Raw genomic sequence first — 14,596 nt, forward strand, 5'->3', positions numbered from 1 at the left:
CGTAGGTTCCCCACTAAAGTTAATGTCCCTAGCACAGGGACCGTAATGGTATCTCCCATGCAAAGTGCCACCCCTTTGTGTAAGCCTGGAAATGGAATGGTCTTAGAGAGGAATAGATAGGGAATAGTAGCTGAAGGAGGAGCCTATAGGCAGGAGCTCTCCTCCCCTGGTTCTAAAAGAGGACTCTGTAGGAAACCCTCCTGCTCTTGCTAGAAGAGTTCAAGACAGGTCGTCCAGAGGTTTTCTGGAATCCTCAAAGAGCAGCCAGCTGTGAACCCAAAGGGTGAAGAGAAAGAGAGCCTGGCTAATCCATGCCATGCCCTCAGAGCCAAATATACATACATCAAGGGTTCTAAACACAGGTAATTCTAGCAGTAGACAATATATAAATACAAAACCTGTGTATATAGTGTTTTATCAATTTTTATTTTAACAATATCAAAAATAGCTGATAAAAATTGTCTATAATATAGCATCATATATAATATATATATAATTCCTATAAATCATCCACTCTTACCATTCATACTCATTATAGAAACATATTGCACAACAAATTTCACATTACAAATTACAAACAATATTAAAATACATTCATTGATCATTCCCCCAAAAACGTTTATTTCTTATTTCTTCTTATATATCCACGGTGGTGTAATCCTTCCAATACACTATCTTCAATTTTTTTATTAAATGACAAGAGACTCCTGTTTCACCACATGGTTTCTTCAGGGGATGTAACAGTCACTTCACACCGGATTACTTCACACCGAATCACCACTGATATCTCATTTCAAATGTTCACATCTGAACAAAGACTTTAACTGGCTACCGTCAATTATCATCCATTTTTGATCGGGGATTTCTCACAACACAAAAACCAATGTTTTTCTCAGCCTTTATTCAGCATATCCACAGCAAGAAGTAACCTTCACCAGTTTTTTAACAATTTCTTTCCATGTTACCAGTTCTCATCAACTAGGTTTAGAATAGATCAAAAACCCCGCGGCTGCCGCTAAACAACATTGATGAGAACTGGTAACATGGAAAGAAGTAACCTTCACTTCTTGCTGTGGATATGCTGAATAAAGGCTGAGAAAAACATTGGTTTTTGTGTTGTGAAAAATCCCCGATTAAAAGTTGATGATAATTGGCGGTAGCCGGTTAAAGTCTTTGTTCAGATGTGAACATTTGAAATGAGTGACCCCCTGAGATATCAGTGGTGATTCGGTGTGATTATTACATCCCCTATTACCAACCATGTGGTGAAACAGGAGTCTCTTGTCATTTAATAAAAAAATTGAAGATAGTGTATTGGAAGGATTACACCACTGTGGATATATAAGAAGAAATAAGAAATAAAAGTTTTTGGGGGAATGATCAATGAATGTATTTTAATATTGTTTATAATTTGTAACATGTGAAATTTGTTGTGCAGTATGTTTCTGTAATGAGTATGAATGGTAAGAGTGGATGATTTATAGGAATTATATATATTATGTATGATGCTATATTACAGACAATTTTTATGAGCTATTTTTGATATTGTTAAAATAAAAATTGATAAAACACTATATACACAGGTTTTGTATTTATATATTGTCTAATGCCCTCAGAGCCCCCATCCGGTGCTACCAGCAAGACGGAGAAAGAGGTCTTGCAGTATGAAAACCATTCCTGAGCCAGGATCTCCAGGAGCTGGGGGTCTTGTTGAAGGCGCTGCGGTATACAAATCCATGAAGGGAATTGTCCGCACAGACAATTGATTGCCAGCAGCATCCCCTGGAACCTGAATCTTGAGTAAGCAGGCAAGAAAGCTATGCTTGCTTACTCCTGTGCTTACTTCTTGGAGGTGAAGTTGCATTGAAGTTACTGCTATGTGTGCTGCATGTGAGATTATTACCATTGAGGACATTGGTTTGTAGTAAAACCTCTCAGGTGTGGGTGCTACTTGTCCCTGATGAATCGGTTTCTGATAGCATTACCAGTAGTGCCCTGAATGTAAGTTTCCCCTGTTTATTTAGTTATTTGTTCGTAAAACCATGCTTAGAGTGGAAATACAAGCATCATAAAAGCATAAAAACAAGACACATATCCAATAAATTCTACAACATTTATCACATAACATTACATCAATCAATAAAAACATAAAAACAGAATAGAAAAATCAATAAAGAACAAAAACATTAAACAAATGGACAACTCTTCAGTGAAAAGAAAAACAATAAAATATCCTTCTTTTCTATGGAATTGACTCACTCCAAATTAAGGATATATAACATTTTTGAGCAAGTGGATTTGTTGAGTTTTAGCAAACATTTATTTATTTATTTTTATATACCGGTGTTCGATTTGCATATCACATCGGTTTACATATAACTTAATGGTGCAGGAAGTCAAGCATTTCCTTTTGTTTGGTACAGGGAACGACTAGAAACAGTAACATGAGAAATAACAGTAACATGATTAAAAACAATAATAGCAGTAATAAACAATAAATAACATTTGATATAGGGTGAATCTGTAACAGTAACATGGGTAGTATGTTACATAGATCATGAAGGAGTGGATATTATGTGTTAAGGAGAAACATCATGGCTATTGAATGGATAGTTAGTTATTTACGGGTGTGGTAGTTGTAGGTGGTGTTTTCCCTGACTGCAGGGGTTAGGGCCTGGTTTGGGGTTCGTTCGTGTTTGCTGTTGGGAAGGCTTTGCGGAATAGCCATGTCTTAAGATTTTTCTTGAACGATTGAGTGGATGGATCTGTTCTTAGTTCTGTGGGGAGTTTGTTCCATAGGGTGGGACTGGCAATAGTGTTGGTTCCCTTGTTGATATCCATTGAGTAGCTTTCAGGGATGGTGTTTGTAGGCCAGAATTTGAGGAGCGCAGATTCCGTGTGGGAGTGTGGAGGTGAAGGGGGGTGGTCAGCCAGTTGGTTTTGTCGTTGTGGAGAATTTTGTGAATGATGGTTAGAGTCTTGTACTGTATTCTCTGAGGTATGGGTAGCCAGTGTAGGTCTTTGAGGATGAGTGTGATGTGGTCTGATCTTCTGCTGTTTGTGAGAGCTCTGGCCGCAGCGTTTTGGAGTAGTTGGATAGGTTTAAGGGTGGAGGCTGGGAGACCTAGTAGTAGGGCATTGCAGTAGTCGAGTTTGGAAAAGAGAAGAGCCTGTAGAACTGTTCGAAAGTCTTGTGGGTATAGAAGTGGCTTGAGTTTTCTTAGGATTTGGAGTTTATGGAATCCGTCTTTCAGCAAGTTGTTGATGTGATTCTTGAAGTTTAATTGGTTGTCTAGCACGACGCCAAGGTTCTTTACTGTGGAGAGTGTTTGGTCTGTAAGTAGGTGTGTGGAGGGGTTCGTGAAGTGGGGTGGGGACGGTTTGTTGAATAAGTATAGGATTTCTGTTTTGGTGTGATTGAGAGTGAGGTATAGTTGTGAGAGTAGGTGTTTTATTGAAGTTAGGTGAGAGTTCCATAGCTTTAGTGTGTGCTCAATGGAGTCTTTGATTGGGAGTAAGATTTGCACATCGTTGGCATATACATAGTACAGCAGAATTGTTTCATTTAGGAGGATAGGGATGAGCCTTTTGGTACTCCGTGGGGGAGGGGGATTTGCTTGGATTCAATGTCATTGAAGTTGACCTTGTATGACCTGTTGGAAAGGTAGGATTTAAACCAGCTGAGCGTTGTGCCTTGAAGTCCGATTTCTTTTAGTCTGTGTATTAGCGTTTTGTGATTGACGGTATCAAAAGCCGCCGAAATGTCAAAGAGGTTGAATAAATATAAATAACTATGGGCCAACTGGTGGCTCAGGGGCAGTGCTGCACTTTGCCTCGAGCTGGGTCTTCTGCTCTCCAGGTTGGCTGGGGCTGGGGATGCTGTGGATGCAGCATCCCTAGAGGGAGGAAGTCATAGTCATTCCTCATGGGTGGCTCCTAATGGCCAGATTTAGAGGTTTCTAGAGGGAGGCCTGGTGCATGGCCCCTGGTCAAAGGAGCAGACTAGGGAAATAAAATAGGGAGAAAACCTCCAGGTAGTTGCAAATGAAGGCTCTGGGTGCCAGGATCCCGGCCCTGGTTCAAACTGAGCTGGAAGCAGGGCTGGCTTAGGGGCCCAGCACCACAAGGGGCCCCTAGGACAAAGCTGAGTGATGTCAGTGAGGCAGAGCTTCAGGGCACCTCGCCGTGGCTTGGCCCGTTTCTTAGAGGTCCATGTTCAGCGCCGCCGGCTTAAGTGCCAGTAGCTGAATAACCCAACAGGGGGATGGCAGGGGGAGGATCACAAAAATGCAAAATCCCAAAAGCTGAAAACAGAGCAAAAATAGGGGCACCCGCACTTTAACCGACATACGGGATAGGCAGTTTTCAAAAAGCACTTTTAGCCCGTGTATGCCGCCATTTACACAGGCAAATAACTTTGGAAAATTTCCCTCTGTCAGCTTCAGTGCAACATGTAAGAGCCTCCTAGTTTGCTTCAGTCGCCCTCACATCTCCAGTGCATGGAACTGAGGTGGAGGAAATGCACAGAAGCCTGCGTTCGGCCGTGAGGCCAGCTCCAGGGCAGGGTCCCCACGCCGCCTCATTGCACAGGCTGCAGAGGCCTTAAAGAGATTTGGGGAATACCCATGATGCTATACCTATCCAACCCCATGCCCCTTCCTCCACAATCCCTCCACCCACTCAACCTGTCATGGAGGAGAAAGAGGGGGCACCGCAGTGAGGGGCAGGAGGAATGAGCTCTAGCTGCTTGCACAAAGCCACAGATCGCGTGAAAGAAAATCCCCCGTTTTCAATAGCTAAGCTTCTCCTGAGCATGCCGTAGATCTGTGCTAGCCCCTTGAGAAGAGCTTGCTGTCTGAGGTCTGCACACAGCTGTCCGGTTACAGATACATCTCATTCAAGGATTCTGAGTCCCTTTGAGAAGAGACCGCAGCCCTGTGCTGGGGCTCTTAATAATATTCTTGAGAATTATTATTATGTTTTTTGTGGTATCATTGTTGTCTAAAATAGGTGCCGGAAGAACTAAGAAAACAGAAAGTGACAGAAAACACAGCAGGAGGAGAGGGGCGGATTCCGCTTACAGAAACCTGTCCTTGGGAGAAGACAGTGAGGCGGTGAGTCAGGGAAGGCCAAGTAGGCAGCCAAGCCCGAGGCCTGCCTCTGCTGGCATACAGCCCCAGGCCAGCCCAGGCCAGGGTGGAAATCAAACTCTCTCTTGCCACGGGAGAGAGAGAGCACAATGCTGCTAGTATGAACACAGGGCCGTTTTTTAAAAAAAATTGAATCTGCCAGTTAGGAAGTGGTTGCTGTGTCAATCCATTTGGATCAGGGTTGGTACAAGAGAATTTGGCGCATCAAGCGAACTTTGGGTCATGCACACCCCTCCCCCCCCCCATCCCCCAATTTACCTGTTGGCAGCAGCTCCGGCACAGTGCTTCCTCCTACCAGTGGTGGCGGCTCCCGCACAGCGCTCCTCTTCTTTGGCGGTCTTGGTTCTGACACAGCACTCCTTTGGGTCCCCTGCTGGAGGGAATGTTTGCTCTCTAGGTGACCACCTAGTTTGCCTTGCCTAATGGAAGCCCTGGCCCTGACTTAGATATATGGAACTAAGGGTCAACAAACCAGGTTATAAGTGAGACCTTTTTATTGTCTAACTTTATATAAAAAAAGGTCTCACCTACAACTTGTTGAATATTTAATTCTGCACCTCCCAACTAAAAATGCTGAAAGGGATCGCTTTTGTCCCAATAATAGATGTAAAATTATAAACTCCAGGAGCATTTTTTAAAGTTGCTAAAAGAGAAAACCAGGCTTGATAAAAATGTTCTGTCTACCCAGACAAGCAGATTGGATTGCTTTCAAAGTGTAATATAATTGAGCGGTGCTGGCGTCTATGAAATTATATGAGACGGTGGGAAAATGTGCCCCAACCTGTTCACAGCCAGCTGCTTTCCACCAGAGAGATGGCAACTGTACCTGTACCTCTAAGGCAGAGCTTTCCAAACTTTTCATGTTGGTGACACACTTTTTAGACAAACATAATTTCGGGACACAGTAATTCAGTCTACTAGTAAACCAGAGGTTAAAGGTTAAACGAACGAAACATATTTCGACAATTTATGTATGTTTCCTTAAATATATACATAAATAAAATGTTTCACGACACAACCTACCTCATGAAAACCTTAAATTTATATTAAAAATATATATTCCAAGATTCATGTTATTGTTATAATTTATGAGAAACAATAATAAAACAAATTGTCTATCCCCCACACACTCATCTCTCTCCTCCCCCCAGCACATGACTGTACCCCACACACTCATATCTCTCCCCCTCAAGCACATGTCTGACCCCCACACACTCATTTCTCTCCCCCCAGCACATGTCTGTACCCCACACACTCATATCTCTCCCCTTCAAGCACATGTCTGTCCCCCCAGCACGTTTGCCCACCACTCACTCATCTCTCTCCCCCCAGCACATGTCTGGCCCCCACACTCATGTACCTCGTCTTTTTGATTGTTGCCAGTTAAGTGCTTCACTCCCTTCCATGATCACCAGACACTGCTGCTTGCAGTCAGTACTCTTCATGGCCAGGCCTCATCGGCAGCAGCAGCCAATGCAAGGATGGCTGGGTTCGTTCCACCCACCAAGCCCCCCCCAAAAAACGCGATTGACAGCAAAAATCACCCAATAATAAGCAACCCATAAACTGAAAAAAAAAAGTGAATCTCTAGAAAAAAAAAAGCCCAAATTCGCATCAGAGTTGACCAGGCTTGCGCGACACACCTGCACACTACAGGCGACACACTAACGTGTCCCGACACACAGTTTGGAAAGCTCTGCTCTAAGGTATACAGAAGGCCTCTTGAACTGCAGTTCCAACTCCTCACCACTAGATGGGGCTGATTACAAAGTAGTGTAAAGTCCAGTCAGCAGTGAGCCCAGGGCTGAAGCTCTATTGGTGTGCAAACAATGGCCACGAGTTTTCATCAGCTGGACAGAGTGATCCTTAGGTTCTGGCCCCTAGAGGAGTGCTACTTGGAAGTGAGATCTGCAGGCCTCAGACAGGCTTGTAGTAAATTTAGGCCCTCTGGCTTCCCAGGCCTCTGCTGGTAGTCCTTGGCCTCTCTCTGGCTTTTTTACCCTTATTGCTCCTAGTATGGCCCTTGAGCCAAAAGGTTTGCCTACCCCTTCTATCTAGGGTACTTTATGCTACTGCTACCATATCAAAGCTCTAGGAAACCTTTGGTAAGTCTTTGTGTTACTGACCTGTGTCAGTGAATAGAAATACCCATGTGTTTATTGCTCATATAATAATTTTAATTTTCAAGGGCTTTAGAGACCAAAAAGAGGCAGAGCAGTGCTGGACAGCGTTACTCTGCATACTATGCCAGCTTGAAAGCATGAAGGTGAAAGTGGTCAATTTGCAGGTAATGAGCCATCTTGATATTTTAATTTATTTTCTTAAACTGCTGTAAAATTTTATTGGTGAACTAATGTAGTCCATGGTGCTAGTAAAAATCCCTGCCTTATGTTCTACACTACGTCACGTGAAGCTGCATTCACATCAAACTTACATCTTCATTTCCGTTAAGTGAACCATCATTATTGCTGTTGGAGTATTGGATGCACTTCAGCTTACCCGTGTCTACTCAAATTAATATTTCCGTATTTGTATACTGTCCCAGGGCACTTTCTAACAAAAGTTACCTATGAACCCTGCTCCAAAAAGTGTGCAGTCTGTGCTGGTAATAAAGTGGCTTGCCCAAGGTCACAAGGAATGCCCTGAATCTTTACTATGGACATCCTAGAATTTGCCATCCCTGGTCTAGGCGGCTGCTGGGATTAGTCAAATCCAACTTCAAAACTTCTAGTGCGAGTTTACAGCTGTGGTGCAGCAGCAATGAGCCTTGAAAGAGAACGACTGGTCCCTCCTGCGAGTTGCTGCTTCTGTTGAGCCATTAGCCAAGGAAAATGTCAGCTACACGCGAACCAAAAACGTTCATGTTTTCATGAAGAAGGTTAAAGAAAAGGCAAAGCTCAACCTCATCAGTGCCCTGTGTGCTAAAACGAGCATTTCACTCATTAACCAAACTTTCTTTTTTTTTTTTTCACTTTTATTTTTAATGTATTTCAATTTATACAAGATAACTTGTACCAGCAATGGAGAGACAAAAAGATACATATTACATAGTAAAGTTCACAAAAAAGTAAATAAACTATAGCCCTCCAAATCATTAGGAAATAAGGAGGGGCACCAAGAAAGAAAAAAAGAGCGAAATATCCATGAAATAACAAAAAAGAAAAGAGGAGATTACCACCACCATTATACAAATGCCATTCTACACTGAGTGACTCTTAGGTGTGAGAATCCAAAGAGAACCACAATTGCGATGGCTCCAAAACGACAGTCAGTATTTTGGAATTTCACTGCGCATTTACCCAGATAACGTAATATAAACTGAGCTCCGCCTGTCAAAGCCTCAGATCTCATAGTCAAAAAATGTTTTCTTCTTTCCTGGGTTATCCTAGTAACATCTGGATAAATCCAGACTTTCTGACCATGAAATAATGAACTCCTGTTCTTAAAGAAAAAAATCTAAGTACTGTATTTCTGTCATTCATAAAGGCAAAAGTCACTAGCATAGTCCCTCTTTGTGAGATCTCTGTGATATTCATAGATTGCTGGACTTGAGGATCACTTCCGATTCTGAGGCAGATAATAGGCCTTTGTGACTAGAGGCATAGCTTCAGTTGGTATCTTAAGGGCATTAATCAAATAACTCTTGAAGAAATCTACTATAGGCATCATCTTGATAATAGGGAAATTCAAAACCCATAGATTAAGGCTTCTTAGTGAGTTCTCAATATTTTCCAGCTTCTTAACTTGAATATTTTCAGATTGCACCAAGTTCTCTTGAACTTTTTCTACTGATATAATTCTTTTTTCAACAGAGTTTAATTTTGTTTCATGTTGTAAAACTAATTTCTCTATATTCATGCGACGTTTATTAGTATCCAAGTAAGCGTGTGTTAAAGAAGCAATTGCCGATTCTATTGATACAAGAGCCTTCCATACGGTATCAAGTGTTATGACTGCTGGTTTTGTCAAAGTCAATAAGGTACCTGATATAATTGGATTTGCACCACCTTCACTCGTTAGGGTGTTAAGGTCCCCAATCAGATCCAGCCTTGGAATAGCCAGGGGAATCTCTTCAGAAGAAAAAGTAGATAATTCAGGGGAAATTTCAGTAGCAATTTCCCCAACAGCTACAGCGGCGTTGGAGACAACCCCCAAAGCTTTCGCTTCCTCTCCTTGAGATACCGGCCCTCCCATAGCTCCAAATAGGGAGGCTGTAGCTGGCAAAACATTCGCAGGGATCAGCCCACAGGGAGGGGAAGGTTTTTCTGGCGCGCCGGGACTGAGCAAGATCTCCTCGGCCAGCGGGAGTGGTGTTCGCCCCACGTCAACTCCCGCAGCAGCCCTCGCTCCCGGCGTTATCGGCGTGGAGGAAAAGAAGCTCTCTGTCTTCTGTTGGTTTGAATCCACACTAACAGATGGAGGATAAATTCTCACAAAGCTTTGCTTTCCGCTTAGTATGCAGCATTTCAGAAGGTAATCGGCAGCAGCAATCAGAAAGCAGGTAATCGAGAAGAGAGAGCTCTGATCCAACTCCTCACACGTCTGCCATCTTGATCGTTTATCCAAACTTTCTTTCCAGTTTCCTAAGGATCAGAGTGAAGGGGAGAGCATTTCCTGCAGAGTCCAAGTACTAGACGAGGATGATCCTGAAAATGAACTCTGGATTGTTGAAAAGAACCTGGAGGATTTCCTGTACATCCAGGAAAAGCTGGGTCAGGTACCAAATCTAAATCTGTTAGCTAAGGGGCCAGTTTCAAAATGGCCTGCATGCCCAACTTAGCTGGCTAGGACTGTGCTCGGAGTAAGCCACTTGGCTTTGTCAGCTGGTGCTCAATATTAGCATGCGTCGGCTAAGTTCCCTCCCCCGACTAAATCCTGCTCTCAGGAACTCCCACAATTACAGCGGCTAAAGACAGCTTCCTACTGACACTAGGCTCTGTGGGGATGTAACTTGTCACCCCAAGGGATCCAGCCAGCTGACTGCTTAGTTAAATGGCTAGATTCCTTTGGAAATTGACCCCTAAGCATTTTCTTGGCATGCAGGAGTAGAATGCATCCAGGCATCCACAGCAGTACCTGTACTGTGCAGCAGGACTTCCATAGACTACAAAGAGCTGTTTCTCATCAGCAGATGGCAACTAGGAACAGTCAACAAGCAGTTTTCCATAGTCTAGCCCAGGGAACTGAAATTCAGGTGTGACAGTGTCCCACCATGGGATATACTCCGAATTTACATATTTCCAAAGGAGTGCATTATTTCAGTTTTAAGTACTTTGAAATGCTTCAGGTGTAAATAACTACACTATAGCACATTGTACCCAGAAAATGACATTTAGGTACATGGTAACTGGCCACCATATATTCATCCCCAACCCCCCTTATCTTCCCCCTGTGGCAGAAGGGAAAACAAGCTTCATTAAAAAATATTCTGCTCTTGGGATATACTTCATTTATCTTCCCCTCAGAGTTGCCTCTTTAATACCCCGTGCAGCGTATTTACAGTGTCAGGACTGGACTTTAGGAGCAGGTACTCATCTTGAGTTGAGGGGGTCTATGTGCCAGCAAGCAGATGCAGGCAACCTTTGGACCCCATACCTAAGGACAGCCCATCAGGCCTTCTCTTTGCCCTCTGCACATGGGTGTTTGTAATGGGGGGTTTCTCAGGGTGGAAAGAGATTCAGTGCTTGAGGCAGTGTGGTCAGGGGGCTCACATGGACTGCAGATGGCACACTTGAGTGGTGGAGGGGCCATGCAAATAGAAAGCTGAGGAAGAGGGAAGGACAGGGGGACATGAGAGAAGAGCCAAAGGAGGGAAAAGCTGACAGAATATAGGGAGAACAACAAAAATCTCTCGCAAGGTGAGAGTAAAAAAAAATGAATATATTAAGCTTACCTGAAGGATTTTTGAGTAACAACTGCTCACTCAGCATGCCATCATCTGAAAAGATTTCTGTTGAATGCAGATAAGGTTTATTATGCCTGTATGTGTGGTGGGGGTATTATTATTATTATTTTGGTATTTATATCGAGCCCTAACCTAGATCACTATATAATAAATGACTTACAGGAATGAGTCCTTGCCCCAAAGAGCTTACAGTTTAAGTGGACACCTGAGGTAGCGAGAGGTAAATGGCCTGATGTGCTAAGCGTTTTCTCCCATTTTGTGTCTATGGGGGAAAATGACTTGTCTAAAGTCGCAAGGTGTGTCAGTGGAGAGCAGGATATGAATCCTGGGTCTGTATGTTGTGTAGATGTGTCTTGCTGTATAAATATATGCATGTGTGCATGTGTGTGTGTGAGAGGTAGCGGGTGGATGTATGTCGTCGGTTCCTTGTTTAATGTTGAGTTTTGCTCACAGAGATCCGTGTTACTTTTGAAGGATTTTCCTGCCCTTGAAAAGATCAGGCTGGACCTTATTTCAGAAGAACCCAACAAACGGACACATCCGGTGGATGGCGAATGTTTACAGAGCGCAGAAACGATACTGAACGACTTTCTGCAGGTAAGAAGACCCCGCATCACCTAAATGTGAAACAGGAGCAAAGGAGACGCGCAAAGCGTTCAACTATTGTTATTTCGGCGGAGGCAGTTTCAGCTCAGAAGGAGGGAGGCCAGTGCTGGGATCTGTGCAGGGCACCTTCCTCACCTTGACCCCCTTGGTGTTTGCCCTGCTTGCCTTCCTTAACTGCTGACCAGGACTTTCTGTTAGAGGCCCTCTCAAGAGACGTATAGAAATCGCAAGATGAAATCACCCCAAATCAATCAGCAGCCAGCTAGCTGCAACCCATTAAAAATTCTGTTGCAAATACTGTTGATTTTTGTGTCTCTAATAGCAGCTTTCTTCCACCTCCATCATTCTGATCCCCTTACCAAGCGCAGCATCCTCGCCCCAACCCTGACTTCAATGCTGTGCCCTCTCCTCCCCTGGCATTAACATAGAAACATAGAAATGACGGCAGAAAAAGACCAATCGGCCCCTCTAGTCTGCCCAGCAAGCTCCCACACTTATTTTCCCATACTTATCTGTTTCATCAACCACCAAGTTCAGGGCCCTTGTTGGTAACTGTTTGATTCAAATTTCCTGCCATCCCCTGCCATTGATGCAGAGAGTAATGTTGGAGTTGCATTAAAGGTGAGCATAAGGCTTAACGGTTAAGGGTAGTAACCGCCGCATCAAGCAAGTTACCCGGATGCTTGTTTACCCAGACTGCACAGATCAATGCCTTGTTGGATGTTGTCTGAATGTAAATCCTGTTTTCCACATTTCCCCCTGCCGTTGAAGTAGAGAGCAACGCTGTATATGCATTCAAAGTGATGTATCAGGCTTAATTGGTTTAGGGTAGTAACCGCCGTAATAAGCAAGCTACCCCCATGCGTCTTTGTTTACCCAGATTGTGAAGTTCAGTCCTTGTTGGTTGTTATCTGAATGCAAATCCTCTTTTTCACATTTCCCCTTGCTGTTGAAGCAGAGAGCAATGTTGGAGTTGCATTAACCTTGCAAAGGCTTATTGAGTAAGGGTGGTAATCACAGGTAGTAGCCTCCACTCCAATACTCCACCCCCCATGGCTCTTCTCTTCATTCCCATCCTCTAGCCTTTATGGATCCACAGTGTTTATCCCATGCCCCTTTGAAATCCTTCAAAGTTTTAGTCTTCACCACTTCCTCCGGAAGGGCATTCCAGGCATCCACCACCCTCTCTGGGAAGAAATACTTCCTGACATTGTTTCTGAGTCTTCCTCCCTGGAGCTTCAAATCGTGACCCCTAGTTCTACTGATTTTTTTCCAACATAAAAGGTTTGTTGTTGACTATGGATCATTAAAACCTTTTAAGTATCTGAAATTCCCTGTACATACCAGGATCAGTCCAGACAGTGGGTTGTTCCCCCATTCCAGCAGATGGAGTCAGAGCAAAAACTGAGAGGGCGCTCTCTCATAAGCTGGTGCGCCCTCTGCATCCCTTCAGTATTTCTCTGATTCCAGCAGATGAGGGTTACACCTTTGGTTTCCCAGTTACTTACAGCATAAGGGTCTGTGATTATCTAGGAATCTGTAGGTCTGTTGGTGAATTGTCAGTGTGAGTGTGCATTTGTGTTTGTGTACCAGTGGATATATAGAAATCATGCCCCCTTAGTGAGCCTGCTTAAATACTCACGTAAGATTAGCCTTTAGCATTTTTGTCTGTTCTTTGGTTTGGTGTTTGGGAGGATGGGGATCTAATGTGTTCCTGGATGCACTCTGGTGTCCAGTACTGTTGCTAGGAGTCTCTCACATGACGTGGTTGTTGCGCTGGAGGTGGATTCTTGGGCTGAGGTTGGGTTGATGCAACCCGTGGGCAAGGGCCTATGGGTCCCCATCATCAGCAGGTAGAGTGGGTTGAAGCTAGAGGCCACTGGAGCTTCACCTATACCAGCCCACGTTCCCCCTAGGGTTGAGCCTTTGGGTGCCAGGGCCGGCTGGACAGGCGGGCCTCAAGATAGGATAATGAAGGTAGATGGTTCATCCCAGAGACAGCAGCCAGCAGGTGGTGTAAGTCTATCCAAGACGGGTTGCAGAACTGGAACCCAAGCACCAAGGAACAAGGAGAGACTGAAGGTGCCTGAGCAAAGGAAAGCCGAAGTCTTGAAAGTCCACGTCCAGAAGATAGAGGCAGAGGCATCACTGTCGAGCTCAGATGGAAGTCGACGGCTAATGGAAGCTGTGGCGAGCAAATTAGAACTCTGGACAGGAAAGAGCTATAGCAAGGTTATCTGTAGCAATGGTCAGGGCACAGAGAAGGCAGGTGTGGTCAGACATAGCAATGGTCAGGGCACAGAGAAGGCAGGCGTGGTCAGATGTAGCAATGGTCAAGGCACGAAGAAGGCAGGCGTGGTCAGATGTAGCAATGGTCAGGGCACAGAGAAGGCAGGCCGTGGTCAGATGTAGCAATGGTCAGGGCACAGAGAAGGCAGGCGTGGTCAGATGTAGCAATGGTCAGGGCACAGAGAAGGCAGGCATGGTCAGATGTAGCAATGGTCAGGGCACAGAGAAGGCAGGCATGGTCAGATGTAGCAATGGTCAAGGCACGGAGAAGGCAGGCGAGGTCAGACATAGCAGAAGTCAGGCTTGGAGAAGGCAGGCGAGGTCAGACATTGCAGAGGTCAGGCTTGGAGAAGGCAGGCAAGGTCAGACGTAGCAGAGGTCAGGCTTGAAGAAGGCAGGCGAGGTCAGATGGTGCAGAGGTCAGGCTTGGAGAAATCACAAGGCAGAGTCAGGCGAAGCAAAGTCAAAGGACGTGAGGTCAATCCGAAGCAAGGAGCAGGGTAGGAACGAAGAGACTGGAACCAGGAACAACGAGGAATCAGGAACACCAAGATGAGATGAATCTCTGGAAGCAACGAGCACTCGATCAACAGGGAACCGAGGAGACCTGTTGCAAAGGCAATGCTTAGGAGTGCTGCCCGAGCTT

The 14,596-nt window shown here is 44.5% G+C and overlaps 1 protein-coding gene across 2 annotated transcripts in view; it reads left to right on the plus strand.

Moving 5' to 3' along the window:
- The window catches only part of LOC115094495, a 128,347-nt gene that overhangs the window by 52,894 nt on the left and 60,857 nt on the right, over positions 1 to 14,596 (plus strand). The window contains exons 7-10 of one of the 2 annotated variants that reach the window (XM_029607606.1): positions 5,011 to 5,114; positions 7,339 to 7,437; positions 9,730 to 9,867; positions 11,530 to 11,652. In XM_029607606.1, the coding sequence (XP_029463466.1) occupies positions 5,011 to 5,114; positions 7,339 to 7,437; positions 9,730 to 9,867; positions 11,530 to 11,652 (464 nt within the window). The remainder of the gene's footprint in view (positions 1 to 5,010; positions 5,115 to 7,338; positions 7,438 to 9,729; positions 9,868 to 11,529; positions 11,653 to 14,596) is intronic. The other variant, XM_029607607.1, reaches the window with a different exon arrangement.

The sequence above is a fragment of the Rhinatrema bivittatum genome, chromosome 6 (assembly GCF_901001135.1).
Source record: "Rhinatrema bivittatum chromosome 6, aRhiBiv1.1, whole genome shotgun sequence".
Classification (NCBI taxonomy): Eukaryota; Metazoa; Chordata; class Amphibia; order Gymnophiona; family Rhinatrematidae; genus Rhinatrema; species Rhinatrema bivittatum.